Raw genomic sequence first — 18,251 nt, forward strand, 5'->3', positions numbered from 1 at the left:
CGATAAACCGAAAATGACCAAAATTGCCTTCCTCTTCCCGAAGCATTTTGCTTAAATTGCAACTTTTTTCGGTGATTTTGCTAGACAATGTTCCTGTAGATTGTTCTAAAACCATGAATTGGTCAACAGTAATATACAGTGGTTCATCAATTAAATGTTTCGAGCTTATACCGTGACCGTTTGTGGTAGATGGTGGCAGATTGTGGTAAATTGTGTCATTCTGTCATTGCACCACACTATCACAAGGGGGAGTTAGAACGCTGATCTATCGGTAGTCTAAACTGTGGCACAAATGGACTATCTTTTCGTAAATGAATGGAGGTGTGAATGTTTCAGTCCGAGAGTCTCTCTTCTCTGGCACTAGAGTCCTGCATCAGGCAACAACAAAAAATTAGCTAGCGGGTGGAACTTGGGTAAATACAAGGGCGCAATTACACTTGACATGTGGGCCGACGATGAAACACGGAGTCCTTCTTTGCTTATGTCCAGCGATGATAGGGAGGGGAAAAAGGTTGCCCATATTTTCAAGACCTGAGCTACTTAATTAATTAATGAAATGTACTTGTTTATTTAGGCAATTTAATATATGCGTTTAGGCTTGGCCTATTTAGTAGGCTATTTCGCGGCATAAAGCTATATTTGTCAGCATAAAGCTAAGTGACTCACTCATTCGTGGCTGTGGATCAAAATAAATAAGTCTTACCTTGTTTCAAAGTAGCCTAACCAAAATCCGACCATAGGCTAAACATTTCCTCATTAACATTATGCCATTGAAACCAGCATTTTCTCTTGTTCTGTTGGTTTTCAAATAAACATTATTTTCGATGTCCAGAAGCCAAACACACAATCCTAATCATATTAACAACCCATACTAGTTGTTAGATCTTCACTCTTTTTAAATTTCTCACAAATATTGGTATCTAGGTCACATGAAACCACTCGCATTTGAGGCGGCGGTGGGCTTTGGGAGAACGGTGCGCTTTGAGAATGTGTTTTCCAGTCTGTTGCATTTTTGGAACATCCATGCGAATAGCAGACTGCGGTGTGCGATTGCTGCACTTATAATGTGAAGAAATAGTTGTCAACATTTTAAGCTAAACGCTTTGATCGGTTGTATCTGCCTCGTGGGCATGGCTTTTTAATTACAGGGTTTGTATGAATTTTGTATTTATCGTCCCAGAACTGGTCCAGTCGGTTTTGAACAGGCCATTACATATTTTTTAAGTAATCCCCGGGATGGTGGGATGCCTATAATTGAGCCCTGAGTCACTGTAGCAATTGTTGTTAGTTTATTGTGTTGAATTCTGTCTATTGTACTTTGTCTAAAACGATTATTGATGTGCCTGTTTAAAGTGCGCATTTATGTTTTCTACTAATTTGCGCCTGTGCATCTTGTTCTTGATAGGACTGCTTGGAAAATATAAGTTCTCAAAGGAATTCTCAGTTGTGTGAGTTGTCTAGGCCTGTTTACAGTCGTTTTGCCAATATCGTTTGGTATATTGCTCTTTATTTGGACATACATTTCATCCTTTTTGTCTACTGTGTACTGCGTTCTTGGACTCAAACGTTAGCTTTTTTTGTAAATATATTTGTCACATATTCACTACTCTTAGCCTATAATAAAACCTTACTTCCATCTTTATCGAACCAACTGCACACCCTCTGCATAAGCTATCTTTTTGTTAAATGTGATGTTTCTGTTTCTCTGTTCCTTGTTTCTCTCTTCTCTATGCTGGAGTTATTTTAAGAACTTGATGGTAAAGCAATAGTCTAATAAACTTGACATTAACTTGAATCTTCCCTCTTCATTTTACCCACAAAGAAAATCACCTATAGTCTAGTAAAGCATATTGTTTTTTATTATTGCCAGTATAATTGAGCTAATAATCTTTCTTATATTTTCCATTCAAATTCGATGTTTACACTCATTTGGTAAGGGTAATTCAAATCGTGTAGTGAAACATTATTTGCTGTTGGATCAAATAAAGGTATTTTTGATGTTGTCTGTAGAGTGGCTAGGCAGCATGCAGCTTTGACATGCATCGTCCAAACAGCGGCTGAAGGGCAAATGAGATCTAATGTGCAAACGCTCTCCATACTACATCGGCCCGATATCGGGCTGACGTCGGCGAGATGTGTGTGCTGTCTGGGTAGGCTATTTCGCAGCATAAAGCTATATTTGTCAGCATAAAGCTGAGTGACTCACTCATTCGTGGCTTTGGATCAAAATAAATAAGTACCAACATTCTTTCTGATAGTCTTTCATAAAGAATTGTTTTGAGGGCCTCCCGTGTGGCGAAGCGGTCTAAGGCACTGCATCGCAGTGCTAGAGGTGTCACTACGGACCCGGGTTCGTTCCCGGGCTGTGTTACAAACGGCGGTGATCGGGAGTCGCATAGGGCGGCGCACAATTGGCCCAGCGTCGTCCGGGTTAGGGGAGGGTTTGGCCGGGGGGGCTTTACTTGCCTCATCGCTCTCTAGCGACTCCTTGTGGTGGCCAGGGTGCCTGCAGGCTGACCTCGGTCGTCGGTTGAACGGTATTTCCTCCGACACATTGGTGCGGCTGGCTTCTGGTTTGGCAGGTCATGTTTCGGAGGACGCATGACTCGACCTTCGCCTCCCGAGCCCGTTGGGGAGTTGCAGCGATGAGACAAGATCGAAATTGGGGAGAAGAATGGGGTAAAATACAACATAATCTGCTCTTGTTGTGTGTGTTCAATAATTTGTGACATTGTGGTTACAATGAAGAACGTAAAGAAAATAAATCCTATTCAAATTTAATAATCAGATGTGTGTTGCAAGCTTGTCATTTTTCCTTATTATTTTTTTGTAAGATTTTATTATATATTTTTTGACAATAAAAAACACACATACAAACGACAACTACTTCACGCCTGCCCAGACCCACCTGCTCACACCCCCATTTCCAGCGGCAGCATCACTCTCCGCCACACGGCCTAAGACTTATGGGTTTAACCTTCTGAATGAATGATTATATTAAAGATAGAAGCCGCCTCTTAATGAGTTCCGAGAGCCGATCCGCTACCCAACAAAATAATATCCATTTATTTAGCCTAATTGTTTTTATGAGTACAGACAGTATTATTTTTTTCTATTATTAATATTTTCCTGCATTAATTGATTTGTCTGCATGTCTATTCAACATTTGGCTAAAAAGAAACCATGCCATGAATTAAGAACAGATACACTACCGGTCAAAAGTTTTAGAACACCTACTCATTCAAGGGTTTTTCTTTATATGTACTATTTTCTACATTGTAGAATAATAGTGATGACATCAAAACTATGAAATAACACCCAAAAAGTGTTAAACAAATCAAAATACATTTTATATTTGAGATTCTTCAAATAGCCACCCTTTGCCTTGATGACAGCTTTGCACACTGTTGGCATTCTCTCAACCAGCTTCATGAGGTAGTCACCTGGAATGAATTTCAATTAACAGGTGTGCTTTGTTAAAAGTTAATTTGTGGAATTGCTTTCCTTAATGTGTTTGAGCCAATCAGTTGTGTTGTTACAAGATAGGGGGGTATACAAAAAATATCCCTATTTGGTAAAAGACCAAGTCCATATTATGGCAAGAACAGCAAGAACAGTTGATGTTGAGATGTGTTTGAGAAAAAGCCATATCTCAGACTGCCCATCTTAATCTTTTATTTTTATTGGCCAGTCTAAGATATGGCTTTTTCTTTGCAACTCTGCCTAGAAGGTCAGCATCCCGGAGTCGCCTCTTCACTGTTGACGTTGAGACTGGTGTTTTGCGGGTACTATTTAATAAAGCTGCCAGTTATGGGGGCCTACATAGGCTACTGTAAAATACATTTTTGTTTTTCTTGGAATAGAAACACCAGCGCCGGAGAAGATGGCTGCCGTTTTACAGCCCTCTAACCAATTGTACTATTATGTGTGTTTCCGCGTTATTTGTAATTTATTTTGTACATAATGTTTCTGCCATCGTCTCTTATAACCAAAAAGAGCTTCTGGATATCAGGACAGCGATTACTCACCTCGTATTGGACGAAGATTTTTTCTTCAATGAGGCGGCCGCGAAGGATATCATACAGACACCCGACAAGGCCCAAATCCCCGTCATTCGCGTGAGGAAGAGACGGAGATATCGTGGACGTAGATCGGGGTGCCTTGTAAGGATCCGACGGCGAGCGAGTAAACTGCCTCTTCCATCAACCCTATTAGCCAACGTTCAATCATTTGAAAATAAATTGGATGACCTAAGATTACGGTTATCCTACCAACGGGACATTAAAAACTGTAATATCTTATGTTTCACCGAGTCGTGGCTGAACGACGACATGGATAACATACGCTACATCGGCAGGATAGAACGGCTGACTCCGGTAAGACAAGGGGTGGCGGTCTGTGTATATTTGTAAACAACAGCTGGTGCACAAAATCAAATACTAAGGAAGTCTAGAGGTTTTGCTCGCCTGAGGTAGAGTATCTTATGATAAGCTGTAGACCACACTATTTACCAAGACAGTTCTCATCTATATTTTTCATAGCTGTCTATTTACCACCACAAACCAATGCTGGCATTAAGATTGCACTGAATGAGTTGTACAAGGCCATAAATCAACAGGAAAACGCTCATCCAGATGCAGCGCTCCTAGTGGCCGGGGACTTTAATGCAGGGAAACTTAAATCCGTTCTACCTAATTTCTACCAGCATGTTAAATGTGCAACCAGAGGGAAAAAAAACTCTAGACCACCTTTACTCCACACACAGAGACGCATACAAAGCTCTCCCTCGCCCTCCATTTGGCAAATCTGACCATAACTCTATCCTCCTGATTCCTGCTTATAAGCAAAAACTAAAGCAGGAAGCCCCAGTGACTCGGTTAATAAAAAAGTGGTCAGATGACGCAGATGCTAAGCTACAGGACTGTTTTGCTAGCACAGACTGGAACATGTTCCGGGATTCTTCAGACAGCATTGAGGAGTACACCACATCAGTCACTGGCTTCATCAATAAGTGCATCGATGATGTCGTCCCCACAGTGACCGTACGTACATACCCCAACCAGAAGCCATGGATTACAGGAAACATCCGCACTGAGCTAAAGGGTAGAGCTGCCGCTTTCAAGGAACGGGACTCTAACCCGGACGCTTATAAGAAATCCCGCTATGCCCTCCGACGAACCATCAAACAGGCAAAGAGTCAATACAGGACTAAGATTGAATCGTACTACACTGGCTCTGACGCTCGTCGGATGTGGCAGGGCTTGAAAACTATTACAGACTACAAAGGGAAGCACAGCCGCGAGCTGCCCAGTGACACAAGCCTACCAGACGAGCTAAACCACTTCTATGCTCGCTTCGAGGCAAGCAACACTGAAGCATGCATGAGAGCACCAGCTGTTCCGGATGACTATGTGATCACGCTCTCCGTAGCCGATGTGAGTAAGACTTTTAAGCAGGTCAACATTCACAAGGCCGCAGGGCCAGACGGATTACCAGGACGTGTGCTCCGAGCATGTGCTGACCAACTGGCAAGTGTCTTCACTGACATTTTCAACATGTCCCTGACCGAGTCTGTAATACCAACATGTTTCAAGCAGACCCCCATAGTCCCCGTGCCAAAGGCCTCTAAGATAACCTGCCTAAATGACTACCGACCCGTAGCACTGACGTCTGTAGCCATGAAGTGCTTTGAAAGGCTGGTCATGGCTCACATCAACACCATTATCCCAGAAACCCTAGACCCACTCCAATTTGCATACCGCCCCAACAGATCCACAGATGATGCAATCTCTATTGCACTCCACACTGCCCTTTCCCACCTGGACAAGAGGAACACCTACATGAGAATGCTATTCATTGACTACAGCTCAGCATTCAACACCATAGTGCCCTCTAAGCTCATCACTAAGCTAAGGATCCTGGGACTAAACACCTCCCTCTGCAACTGGATCCTGGACTTCCTGACGGGCCGCCCCCAGGTGGTAAGGGTAGGTAACAACACATCTGCCACACTGATCCTCAACACGGGGGCCCCTCAGGGGTGCGTGCTCAGTCCCCTCCTGTACTCTCTGTTCACCCATGACTGCATGGCCAGGCACGACTCCAACACCATCATTAAGTTTGCCGACGACACAACAGTGGTAGGCCTGATCACCGACAACGATGAGACAGCCTATAGGGAGGAGGTCAGAGACCTGGCCGTGTGGTGCCAGGACAACAACCTCTCCCTCAACGTGACCAAGACAAAGGAGATGATTGTGGACTACAGGAAAAAAAAAGAGGACTGAGCACGCCCCCATTCTCATCGACGGGGCTGTAGTGGAACAGGTTGAGAGCTTCAAGTTCCTTGGTGTCCACATCACCAACGAACTATCATGGTCCAAACACACCAAGACAGTCGTGAAGAGGGCACGACAAAGCCTATTCCCCCTCAGGAGACTGAAAAGATTTGGCATGGGTCCTCAGATCCTCAAAAAATTATACAGCTGCACCATCGAGAGCATCCTGACTGGTTGCATCACCGCCTGGTATGGCAACTGCTTGGCCTCCGACCGCAAGGCACTACAGAGGGTAGTGCATACGGCCCAGTACATCACTGGGGCCAAGCTTCCTGCCATCCAAGACCTCTACACCAGGCAGTGTCAGAGGAAGGCCCTCAAAATTATCAAAGACTCCAGCCACCCTAGTCATAGACAGTTCTCTCTGCTACCGCACGGCAAGCGGTACCGGAGTGCCAAGTCTAGGTCCAAAAGACTTCTCAACAGCTTCTACCCCCAAGCCATAAGACTCCTGAACAGCTAATCATGGCTACCCGGACTATTTGCACTGCCCCCCCACCCCATCCTTTTTACGCTGCTGCTACTACTCTGTTAATTATTTATGCATAGTCACTTTAACTCTACCCACATGTACATATTACCTCAACTAGCCGGTGCCCCCGCACATTGACTCTGCAACGGTACCCCCCTGTATATATAGCCTCCCTACTGTTGTTTTATTTTTACTTTTTTTGTTAAAAATAAATGCACTGTTGGTTAAGGGCTGTAAGTAAGCATTTCACTGTAATGTCTGCACCTGTTGTATTCGGCGCATGTGACCAATAAAATTTGATTTGAATTCAATTAAGCTACATTTCTAACAGTATAAACAGCACAAATACAATAATAATATACAAACAAATTATAATCAATCCCATATAGTCTGTTCTAACAAAAAAAAAGGGTTTAAAGTCTCTAGTACAGCCAATATTTAAAAAAGTCAAATGCATTCGTTTATTCATTGTTTAATTATTCAAGGCTCCCTTGGTTATTTCATTTTATAAACAGAAATGCTTGACTGTATTTAAAGACATGGATGACTTGTATGCCGTGTGATGACATGAACAAATGAATGATTGATTGATATACTGCATATTGAAGTAGGCCTTCATGCCGAATAAGTAAGTTACGCTAAAACAGCTAACAGGACTCTTTGGCCTACAGCTCCATGTCATTTCGATAACTTAGCTTCTCAGAGATGCCCTCTGGTGGTCGAACTAGCATTAATGACAACAATGGCTGACAGTAAAATACTATGGTGTCATGCACTACAACGTGCCATACCATTCCACGGCATGCCACAAGCTGTGCTGCAGTATGACAACTTTTAATGGAAGAACCACTGTATGCATTGTGTTGATTCCTGCTATGAAAGTATCTGCCTGTCCCGGTTTCGCTGTTGGCTGCTGACTCTCACTCCCTCTGTCCACTGCATTCTGAGAAACACAAGCATATGACCGTTGCTCAAAATGCTATTGCCGCAAAAAGTTTTCAAAGCAACTACTGTTGTTCTAGTGACAAACAAGAGAGTCACAGCTTTCTGTGAATATATAATGTATTTCTCACCTCTTAATATTGAGTTCATGGCACCACTTTTTGGCTGTAGTTAGTATAGTTTTGATGTGTCCGCGTAGCGGAGCACACCATTTCCATAGTGAGTAGGCCTACATTAAGTAGCCTAGGCCTAGCGGTGGAAAATGTGTAGGATATTGTGTTTTGAGTTCCCACTTCCTCAGGTGGTGAATAATATAGCCTTCAGAAAGTATTCATACCACTTTACTTATTAATAATATAATTATTCCACATTGTGTTGTGTTACACCCTGAATTCAGAATGGATTACATTGAATGTTTCCCACCCATCTACACACAATACCCCATCATGACGAAGTGAAAACATGTTTTATGATTTTTCATTCTTAAAATTGAAAAACTGAATTATCTAAATTTACATAAGTAGTCACACCCTTGAGTCAATAATTTGTAGAAGCACCTTTGGCAGCGATTATAGGTGTTAAGTCTTTCTGTGTAAGTCTAAGAGCTTTCCACACCTGGATTGTGCAACATTTGCCCATTACTCTAAAAATTCTTCACGCTCTGTCAAATTGGTTGTTGATCATTGTTCAACAATTTTCAGGTCGATTTAAGTCAAAACTGTAACTCGGCCACTCAGGAACATTCTTCTTGGTAAGCAACTCCAGTTTAGATTTGGCCTTGTGTTTTAGGTTATTGTCCTGCTGAAAGGTGAATTATTCTCCCAGTGTCTGGTGGAAAGCAGACTGTACCAGGTTTTCCTCAATAATTTTGCCTGTGCTTAGCTCCATTGCTTTTATTTTTTATCCTGAAAAACTCCCCAGTCCTTAACAATTACAAGCATACATATGACATGACGCAGCCACCACTATGCTTGAAAATGTGGAGAGTGGTCCTCAGTAATGTGCTGTATTGGATTTGCCCCAAACATAACAATTTGTATTGAGGACAAAAAGTGAATTGCTTTGCCAAATTCTTCGCAGTATTACTTTAGTGCCTTGTTGCAAGTTTTCAAATATATATATATACAGTGGGGAGAACAAGTATTTGATACACTGCCGATTTTGCAGGTTTTCCTACTTACAAAGCATGTAGAGGTCTGTAATTGTTTATCATAGCTACACTTCAACTGTGAGAGACGGAATCTAAAACAAAAATCCAGAAAATCACATTGTATGATTTTTAAGTAATTAATTTATGACATAAGTATTTGATCACCTACCAACCAGTAAGAATTCCGTCTCTCACAGACCTGTTAAGTTTCTTTAAGAAGCCCTCCTGTTCTCCACTCATTACCTGTATTAACTGCACCTGTTTGAACTCGTTACCTGTATAAAAGACACCTGTCCACACACTCAATCAAACAGACTCCAACCTCTCCACAATGGCCAAGACCAAAGAGCTGTGTAAGGATATCAGGGATAAAATTGTAGACCTGCACAAGGCTGGGATGGGCTACAGGACAATAGGCAAGCAGCTTGGTGAGAAGGCAACAACTGTTGGCGCAATTATTAGAAAATGGAAGAAGTTCAAGATGACAGTCAATCACCCTCGGTCTGGGGCTCCATGCAAGATCTCACCTCGTGGGGCATCAATGATCATGAGGAAGGTGAGGGATCAGCCCAGAACTACACGGCAGGACCTGGTCAATGACCTGAAGAGAGCTGGGACCACAGTCTCAAAGAAAACCATTAGTAACACACTACGTCGTCATGGATTATAATCCTGCAGCGCACGCAAGGTCCCCCTGCTCAAGCCAGCGCATGTCCAGGCCCGTCTGAAGTTTGCCAATGACCATCTGGATGATCGAGAGGAGGAATGGGAGAAGGTCATGTGGTCTGATGAGACAAAAATAGATCTTTTTGGTCTAAACTCCACTCGCCGTGTTTGGAGGAAGAAGAAGGATGAGTACAACCCCAAGAACACCATCCCAACCGTGAAGCATGGAGGTGGAAACATCATTCTTTGGGGATGCTTTTCTGCAAAGGGGACAGGACGACTGCACCGTATTGAGGGGAGGCTGGATGGGGCCATGTATCGCGAGATCTTGGCCAACAACCTCCTTCCCTCAGTAAGAGCATTGAAGATGGGTCGTGGCTGGGTCTTCCAGCATGACAACGACCCGAAACACACAGCCAGGGCAACTAAGGAGTGGCTCCGTAAGAAGCATCTTAAGGTCCTGGAGTGGCCTAGCCAGTCTCCAGACCTGAACCCAATAGAAAATCTTTGGAGGGAGCTGAAAGTCCGTATTGCCCAGCGACAGCCCAGAAACCTGAAGGATCTGGAGAAGGTCTGTATGGAGGAGTGGGCCAAAATCCCTGCTGCAGTGTGTGCAAACCTGGTCAAGACCTACAGGAAACGTATGATCTCTGTAATTGCAAACAAAGGTTTCTGTACCAAATATTAAGTTCTGCTTTTCTGATGTATCAAATACTTATGTCATGCAATAAAATCCAAATTAATTACTTAAAAATCATACAATGTGATTTTCTGGATTTTTGTTTTAGATTCCGTCTCTCACAGTTGAAGTGTACTTATGATAAAAATTACAGACCTCTACATGCTTTGTAAGTAGGAAAACCTGCAAAATTGTAATGTCTTTCTACACAATAGCAGAACACATTTTTCCAATCTGGGAGGTAAAGTCAATAAAGTATTCAATAATTTCACTGTGTTTATCAGATGGGATCAAGGCATTAGAATGTACCAGAGGCCACATTGTTGAATTCAAACGTTCTGCTGACAGGTCCATGACAATTTGCCATTGTTTTCTCTTTCAGAAATGTACAGTCCTTTTCCAGATACAGCATAAATTACTGCTAAAGATTAAAATATTCTGCCAACACAGTAAATAGACCAGTAGTTTATGTAAAATATTTGACAGTACAGGTAGGCTACAGTATTGGTGCGTGATAGGAGCGTGACATCTTTGCCCATTTAATCTCAAAGCCTACACCAAGGCAGGACAATGAGTGCGGTTACATGCATTTTACATTTTAGTCATTTAGCAGACGCTCTTATCCAGAGCGACTTACAGTTAGTGAGTGCATACATTTTCATACTGCCCCCCCGTGGGAAACGAACCCACAACCCTGGCGTTGCAAGCGCCACGCTCTACCAACTGAGCTACAGGGGAGCTACATGCACACAATAATGCAATTATTGTGGATAGTCAGATTAATATAATAGTTTGATTAAAACGTTTACATGCTTTGCAAGTAGGCTTGGGCGGTATACCAGGGTATTTGGAAAAATCCACGGAATAGTTTTTCAATAATGCTTAAACTATTTATTTAAATATTTGTAATAAATGTGAATATTTGTAGTTACTTTTTCAGTAAATACCTGCAGTCAACTTGTGCAATACGTTAGGAGATAAAGAACATTGCATTCTTCATTTCACCTGTCACATTATTATTTAGCTTACGGTAGTCCCCAGTCACGCGTTGTTTGTTTACAAGCACACAACGACGAGAGACCAGAGCCTTGTGAGTCACTCACTGTCGTGCAGCATAAGCCAGGTGATCTAATTACAGTATGGAATTCACAACTAAATGTTTCCAGCTAGACATCTTATAACTATGAAGTTAACAGTCAAAAATGTGCTAAATGCTCTGCAGTTGTGCATTTGATTTGCTAATTTAGTAGCTAGTTAACTATCAAAATCAAGTATTGCCTTGGTAACAGCAGAGAATCCCCTCCTGGAGCAAGAGCCTTGCTGGCTAATATTCATTTTGTGTGTGCAGCAAACTTGTGTGTAGCATTTTTGAGTTACTTGTATAGTTTAGGTCAGAACCTGTACAAAATGTTCGCAATGCACATTTTCTATGAGGATTCCTTAGTACTTGTTAGCATATTGTTAGCATTCTAGTAAGGTACAATATTTTGGCAATTTTTTTACACCAAAAAATAGCACCCCTTCTGTGCACTATCTGCAATACCGTATATCCTGGGATGGCACAGGCACGGTATGAAGGTATGGAAATCTGGATACCGCCCAACCCTATTTGCAAGAAGAATGATTTCCCTAATAATCCTGTTTCCATGGACATCTGAAATCAGGCTACCTGATGGCACTCAAAATAAACGTTCTACTACAGCAAACATGTTATTTTTGGGAAGCATAATTCACTCAGAGTTCGGACATATAAAGTTTGTATGTGAAAACTACTATTCAGTTGTTCCGAACACACGTCACTCGCGCTAAAGAGGGAGGCTCGCTCGGCTGGTGCTAGCACATGCGCAGATCAAATACACAGCTGGAACTCCGATTAAGGCGTTTACATGTCCTAATAATTTGAAAGACTGCTCAGAAAATTATTAGTATGCATGTAAACGTACTCATTGAAACCCAATGATCTATTGATAAACTGAATATTAAACATAATTAGGTATTTTGCATGCTGTGGCCTAATGCCAACAGTTCCAAATTATACAGCAAATAAAGGCTGTTATTGTCACCATAAAAGGTGAATGGCGGAGTTAATGCACGCAGTTTTATGACAGGTCTGATTTATAATGGGAAATGTGTATGTATGGCGTGCGCCAAGTTCATAAATCTCAATATTTTTGTACGTGTGCAGATTTCAGAAATGGCGCACGTAGAAATTGTGTGAAATTTACACTACGTTTCTAAAATAAGTCCCCAGGACTTTGGACAGGACTCCCAGAGTAGATACAGGCATGTAGTTACCTTGGTCTACCTTACTACATTTCTTGCATAGTGGATAACCCTAGCAAGGTTCAGGTCATTTGGAACCCTCCCTTGTTCTATTGAGAGATTTATGATATGGGTGATGCAGGGTGAAAAGTGTTGCCACTATATTCATGGAGTGTTTCATCAAAAGAAACATAACTGTCTGGAGACAGACAAACACACCCGTCTCATAGTGACCAACTGAAATAAAAGGGGGGGATGCTGCAATTAAGACAACTACGTTCTCTTCCGCAAGCACGAAAGGCCAAGGTTAAATACCTGACCCTTCCTGTTCACGTTCAGCCATCCATCCAACAGGGCAAGCTGAGAGGGGGATTGAAGGAGGGGAGGGGGAACAGAGGAGAAAATAAAAACGAATCCCACATTCTCCTCCTTATTTCATCTGCCCTATTGTGGAAGACACAAATCCGGCCAGTGATGTGCCCAACAGGAGGTCTTTGTGTGTGCATCTTCTCTGATTTGGCTCCTCTATTCATGGTATGGGCTGCATTTCTCCACACACAACTCAGCACAGACGAGCCGTCGCGCTCTCAGACCGAGGGGGACCTGGTAACTCAGGGAGAACGCCACCGTGCCCACCCGCCCCTATTGTCTGCGCACCTGCTCGCGCTCACTACCTTCCAGGATTAGTCATCAACATCATCATTTTCAAGCGCTCTTTCTGTCTGTACCCGACCCACTGATCCAGACAGCAGCAGACACAGCCACTGCAGACAGCCTGGCCCCAAGACAGAGGTGCAGGGCCTGCAGCCTGCTGTGCCTTCATGCCGCTCTGACCATTTTGATACAAATGTGCTCTGAAGGCTGGGGTCACTCCAACGTAAATAACATCAAAATGGAAGGCAGGGAGAATAAGCGATTCTGAAAAGACTAACATTACTGATCGACGACTGGCTTATACTTAATTACATGTGAAATATACTGAATAAAAATATAAACGAAACATGTAAAGTGTTGGTCGTATGTTTCATGAGCTGACAAAAAAGATCCCAGAAATTTTCCATACGCACAGAAAGCTTATTTCTCTCAAATTTTGTGCACAAATGTATTTACATCCCTGCCCAGTCATGTGAAATCCATAGATTAGGGACTAATGAATTGAAATTGTTGCATGTTGCGTTTATATTTTTGTTCAGTATAGAAAATAATAGTTGGTAGTCTTGGTAGCATGGTTGTTCATTTCCTACCCAGCCTTTAGAAAAGTTAACAATTTGAAGAACTATCTGAAGAACATTGATGAATAACCTTCATTTGAGTGCAAATGTATTGCTCTGCCACTGTTCAATGTCAGATTAGCTAACAAGTCTGTACTGAAAACAGAAATTAACAATTATTTTTAGAACATTACATCCCTGCCTGGGGGTTTTCTAGTAGGCCATCTAAATGTGAAAGAATCACTGCTCGGGCAGTTCCAAAATTCTGCTATGGGATAGGCTATAACTGGAGGTATTTCACAGCTGGTACTTACAGGGCATAGGTGGAGCAAAAAAAGCTCCTCAGGCTAACCTATATGAAATGAATACTTGGGGTAGCCTATTCAAATACTGCAGGGAGGGATTGGGTCATATAGGAGAAGGTCATTGTGGCCATTCTCTAACTCATTACCATGCTACCCTGCTGCCAACATCCTTGGGATCAATGAGTGAATGAGGGCTCCAGAGAGGAGAGGCGTTTAGCGTGTCATACGGATGCAGAAACCAGTGTCACACAGCCTTTCTGTCAGGAACAAGGCAGCCAGTGACACACACACCTCTTATTTTGTGCTGTTGCAGGTGAGTAATAAAGGTAGGAATAGGATCAAATCAAATGTTATTGGTCACCTACACAGATTTGCAGATGTTATCGCAGGTGCAGCGAAATGCTTATGAATCAATGAAGCATCAAGACAACTGATGTAGTAATAATATGTTATGCTAAGCAGACAGTATTTAGGTTTCCTGCACTGTCTGCAAGATGAGGAAAGTGAACATGACTCACACACAACACTGATTCATGGCAGCTAGCAGTTGTGTGGGAGAAATCAGCAAGAGTGCTGCATTAACATCAACTTTCACCCCATGTGTCACTTCCTAACACCTACTGATCAATGACTCTGTTCACATTAGCATAATCACATCACACAAACACCATACCATCCTCAGCAAAATGCCTGCACTGTACTCAGTATTTGGAGACAAACTGCCACTTTGCCTCTACTTGCTACCTACACACAGGCTTTGGGACCACTACAATTAGCAAGCAACAGCTACACATGTCCAATACTTTGGGAATAGAACAGTTAGCTGTACCTGGGACAATTACACTAATAACTTCAAAGCAGAAACAGGGCTAAAAAGACCTTGCCCAGAGAGTAAGTATTTGAATCACTCCAATAATCTGAGCTCCCATTCAAAAGAATCTATTTTTCAAGATGGAGCCATTTGCCACTTGGGGGGGGGGGTCAGGCTACTCCGATTTCACCTCCTGCAGACTGGCTGCAGGGCCAGCGGACACAGTTAAACTGATCCAGTCCTGCTGGGGGCCCATACTTCCATTTACGAGTGAGATCAACTGCAAGGAATGTTTATAATCGAAAGTATAAAATATGTGTGATAGTATAACAAGGAAGACCTATATCAGCCATCTGAATGTTATATTCAGGTTTAAAGCGCTCTGGATAAGAGCGTCTGTTAAATGACTTAAATGTAAATGTAAAAAGCAGTTTGAACACCATTACTTGAATTGCCACATTGTATGCCCAAATATGTGTAGGCCTAATGGGTTGAACAGTTTTGTGGTTGTGGATCTTGCCACAAAGTGGAAAATGACAAGATTATAATTTAAACCAACTCTCCCCAAGGATCCAATCAAACAAAACACAAGAAGCCTGCTAATGTATAACATCAGCGATGTATTATGATGTTTCCTTGGCCTTAATTTGTTGAAAGACAAACAGTAATCTAATCACTAATCAAAATCTAATCATTCCACCACATATTAGGGCTGGAAATTGCCAGGTACCTCACAAAACGATATTATCACAATACTTTGTTGCCTAAAAAGGTGCATTGAAATAAGTGCTGAAAACAAATTGACTCCCTATTTAAAAAGAAGATAGAGAAAAAGCTATTGGTGCAGGTACAGCAAACCTCCGCAAAAATGATATTGTGATTGTCATATACAACTATATGATATCATCCAAAATAATATCCCGATATGTAACTATCGATTTCTTTTACCCAGTTACTACCACATTTGTAGGCTATGCCTGGGTTTATATCTTCATGCCAAAACACGCTGTAGCTGTATAAAGACAAATAAACAGGGGACAGCATTTGCTTACTGCACACGCAGGCTTGTAGAAATGTGTCCTATTTTATGATAAACCAAATATGATCAAAGTTGGTGCAGTGAGTATGATGTAGACTAATAATTCAAACTGTAAACTGGTAAGAAACCTAATTTGTTTGAATGCAGGCCAAAGACAAAAAGAGACAAATGTGACCAGCTACCCATGTTGCATAATATAAATGGTTAAACTTCTAGATCATCTAGCTATATCTGAGATATTTATACAGTACAGATTTAAATCTCCATCACTGAATTAGGATGTCACACACTGAAATAAATGTGGCAAAATCACTGCTTTCATGGTGCATAGTTTGAATTCATTCTCTACCCGCATTCACAATGTTTAGCTAGCTAAGCTAGTTAGTTAACTAGCTGGCTATTTCGAATTGAGGAGGGAAGGAACAAGTTCTACGCTGACTAGCGAAATAGTAAGGAAGTAACGTTAAACGTCAATCGGAAAAGTATTTTTAGTTTTCTAGTGATCTCTGGACGATTATTTTAGGAGACTAATTGGCTAGCGAGACGTTGTTTATAAAGTAAATTCCCACCATCAGACCGAAATGAAAAAAACAAGAGACTCAGACTGGCTGGCTCGTAACGGTGCGGTGGCGTTCTTGGAGCCTGCGAGTTATCCCTCATGTTTGCTGGCTTTGATCTAACAAGCTAACTTAGCTAGCTTACATAAACAAAGAATGAAGTTATTTAGATCATTAAGCCAAAAAATATTTTAACCATCATAGTAATACAAAAAAAATTGAAGAGAGAAGAGAACTGATTTTCCCTAGCGTTATGCCCTAACGTTAGCTACCTCACAGCTGGAAGCCTGGATTTATGTACCATTGTTTTTGCTTGAATAGCTTTACTTAAAATTATACCTTTGAAAAACGTCAAACAGTGAATGTCTTTAGTTTACTACAGTTATTCCGTCAATTATCTTACTTTTCGGGTATCAAAATGCACTTACTTGAAATAGAAATGTACTCCAGCTCGGTTCCATTGCAACACTTAAAAAAATCTGCAGGAAACCTACAAGAAACCTGAACAAAGCAGCCAAACATGGCAGCTGCTACAACTTCCTGTAACCCTTGGATTGTTCCACTTCGAAAGCATTTTAGGGGGGTAGTACTGTTGTTGTCATATGAAAGTATATCACTTATTTTTAGCACAACAAAGGTTTCACATACATTGTACTTATATATACTGAATATCAAATATAATATACAACTCTGTGTTACTATGTCTGGTGTAGCCTACTAAATGTATCGAACACACCTAGGTGCATTCAATAAATGGCAGAGTTGATAAGTGAGGGGATTCGATTAACTGGTCCGGGTTACCTTGCCTGGTTACACAGACTCCTTGCTCCGGCCAAACGCTACGCCACGCCCACGGACGTTAGTTTATTCGATGAAGTACGTAGCGAAAGTATGTAGCAAAGTATGTAACGAACGGCAGAGCAGCGGAATAATTTAGTGTGAGTCGTCAGAATACGGCTTGTGTTAGTTTTGGAACCGGGCTGCCTCCCAGGCGTGAACCAGGTGCCCTGTTCAAAGCCCACAGCGAAGTCGGCTCAAAACAAAAGTGACGTATGCGAGGCTATATTAAGCATGTAATGAGTAGGATTCTATTTTTTCACATGCAAAAGTAATTGCTTTTGATAAAAACACATTCTGCCTTCCCAAAGAAAACGAGTTTGAAAGTTCGAACATATAATTTATGGAAAGTACATGGTGTATATTTCTGGACAATGCACCATGTTGACAACATAACCGAGCAGAGCAGATTACTGTTCGATTTAAGAAGGGAATCCTCCCTCACCGCTTTTGCCTGTTCACATCACGGGCCATAGACTGGTGCACCGCAGCTCAGGTTAATAGAACTCCCTCAAGTGCTCCGCTGATCGCATCATGTGGCGTGTTGGGAGACAGAGAGCTAGCTGTTCATTAATTTTGACTGATCATTGAGGAAAATGTTGACCTCGCAATTGTATTACCCTATAAATAAAAGCACCATGGTAATACTTTTTGCTCAAACTCGTACTCTCTATGGAAGCACTAGCCTATTTATTGAAAGAATACAGTTTCATAATTAGGGCAATCTTATTCATTTACATTTACATCATTTAGCAGACGCTCTTATCCAGAACGACTTACAAATTATTCTAGTTTGTTTGCAGATAGCATTAAGAGAGCATTTTTTCTAGTCTTATTCCAACTCACATTTCCGTCTCAACCAAAAATCAAAGTAAAATAATATGACTAAATCATTTCAAACTTTAAATGCACTTAAAATAAAGTTTGATTTGATTTAGTCCCATTCCTTGAACTTTGATTTATGGTTGAGATGAAGACGTAA

At 41.7% G+C, this 18,251-nt stretch overlaps 1 protein-coding gene across 2 annotated transcripts in view; it reads right to left on the minus strand.

Annotated features, from left to right (window-relative positions):
- LOC311143200 (vascular endothelial zinc finger 1-like) overlaps nt 1-16,923 on the minus strand; it is a 49,574-nt gene extending 32,651 nt beyond the window's left edge. For both annotated transcript variants that reach the window (XM_084178988.1, XM_084178987.1), the window contains exon 1: nt 16,861-16,923. In XM_084178988.1, the coding sequence (XP_084035114.1) occupies nt 16,861-16,893 (33 nt within the window). In that variant the 5' untranslated portion in view covers nt 16,894-16,923. The remainder of the gene's footprint in view (nt 1-16,860) is intronic.
- Between the last annotated feature and the right edge of the window lie 1,328 nt (nt 16,924-18,251).

This window comes from Coregonus lavaretus (assembly GCF_964263955.1).
Source record: "Coregonus lavaretus genome assembly, chromosome: 15".
NCBI lineage: Eukaryota > Metazoa > Chordata > Actinopteri > Salmoniformes > Salmonidae > Coregonus > Coregonus lavaretus.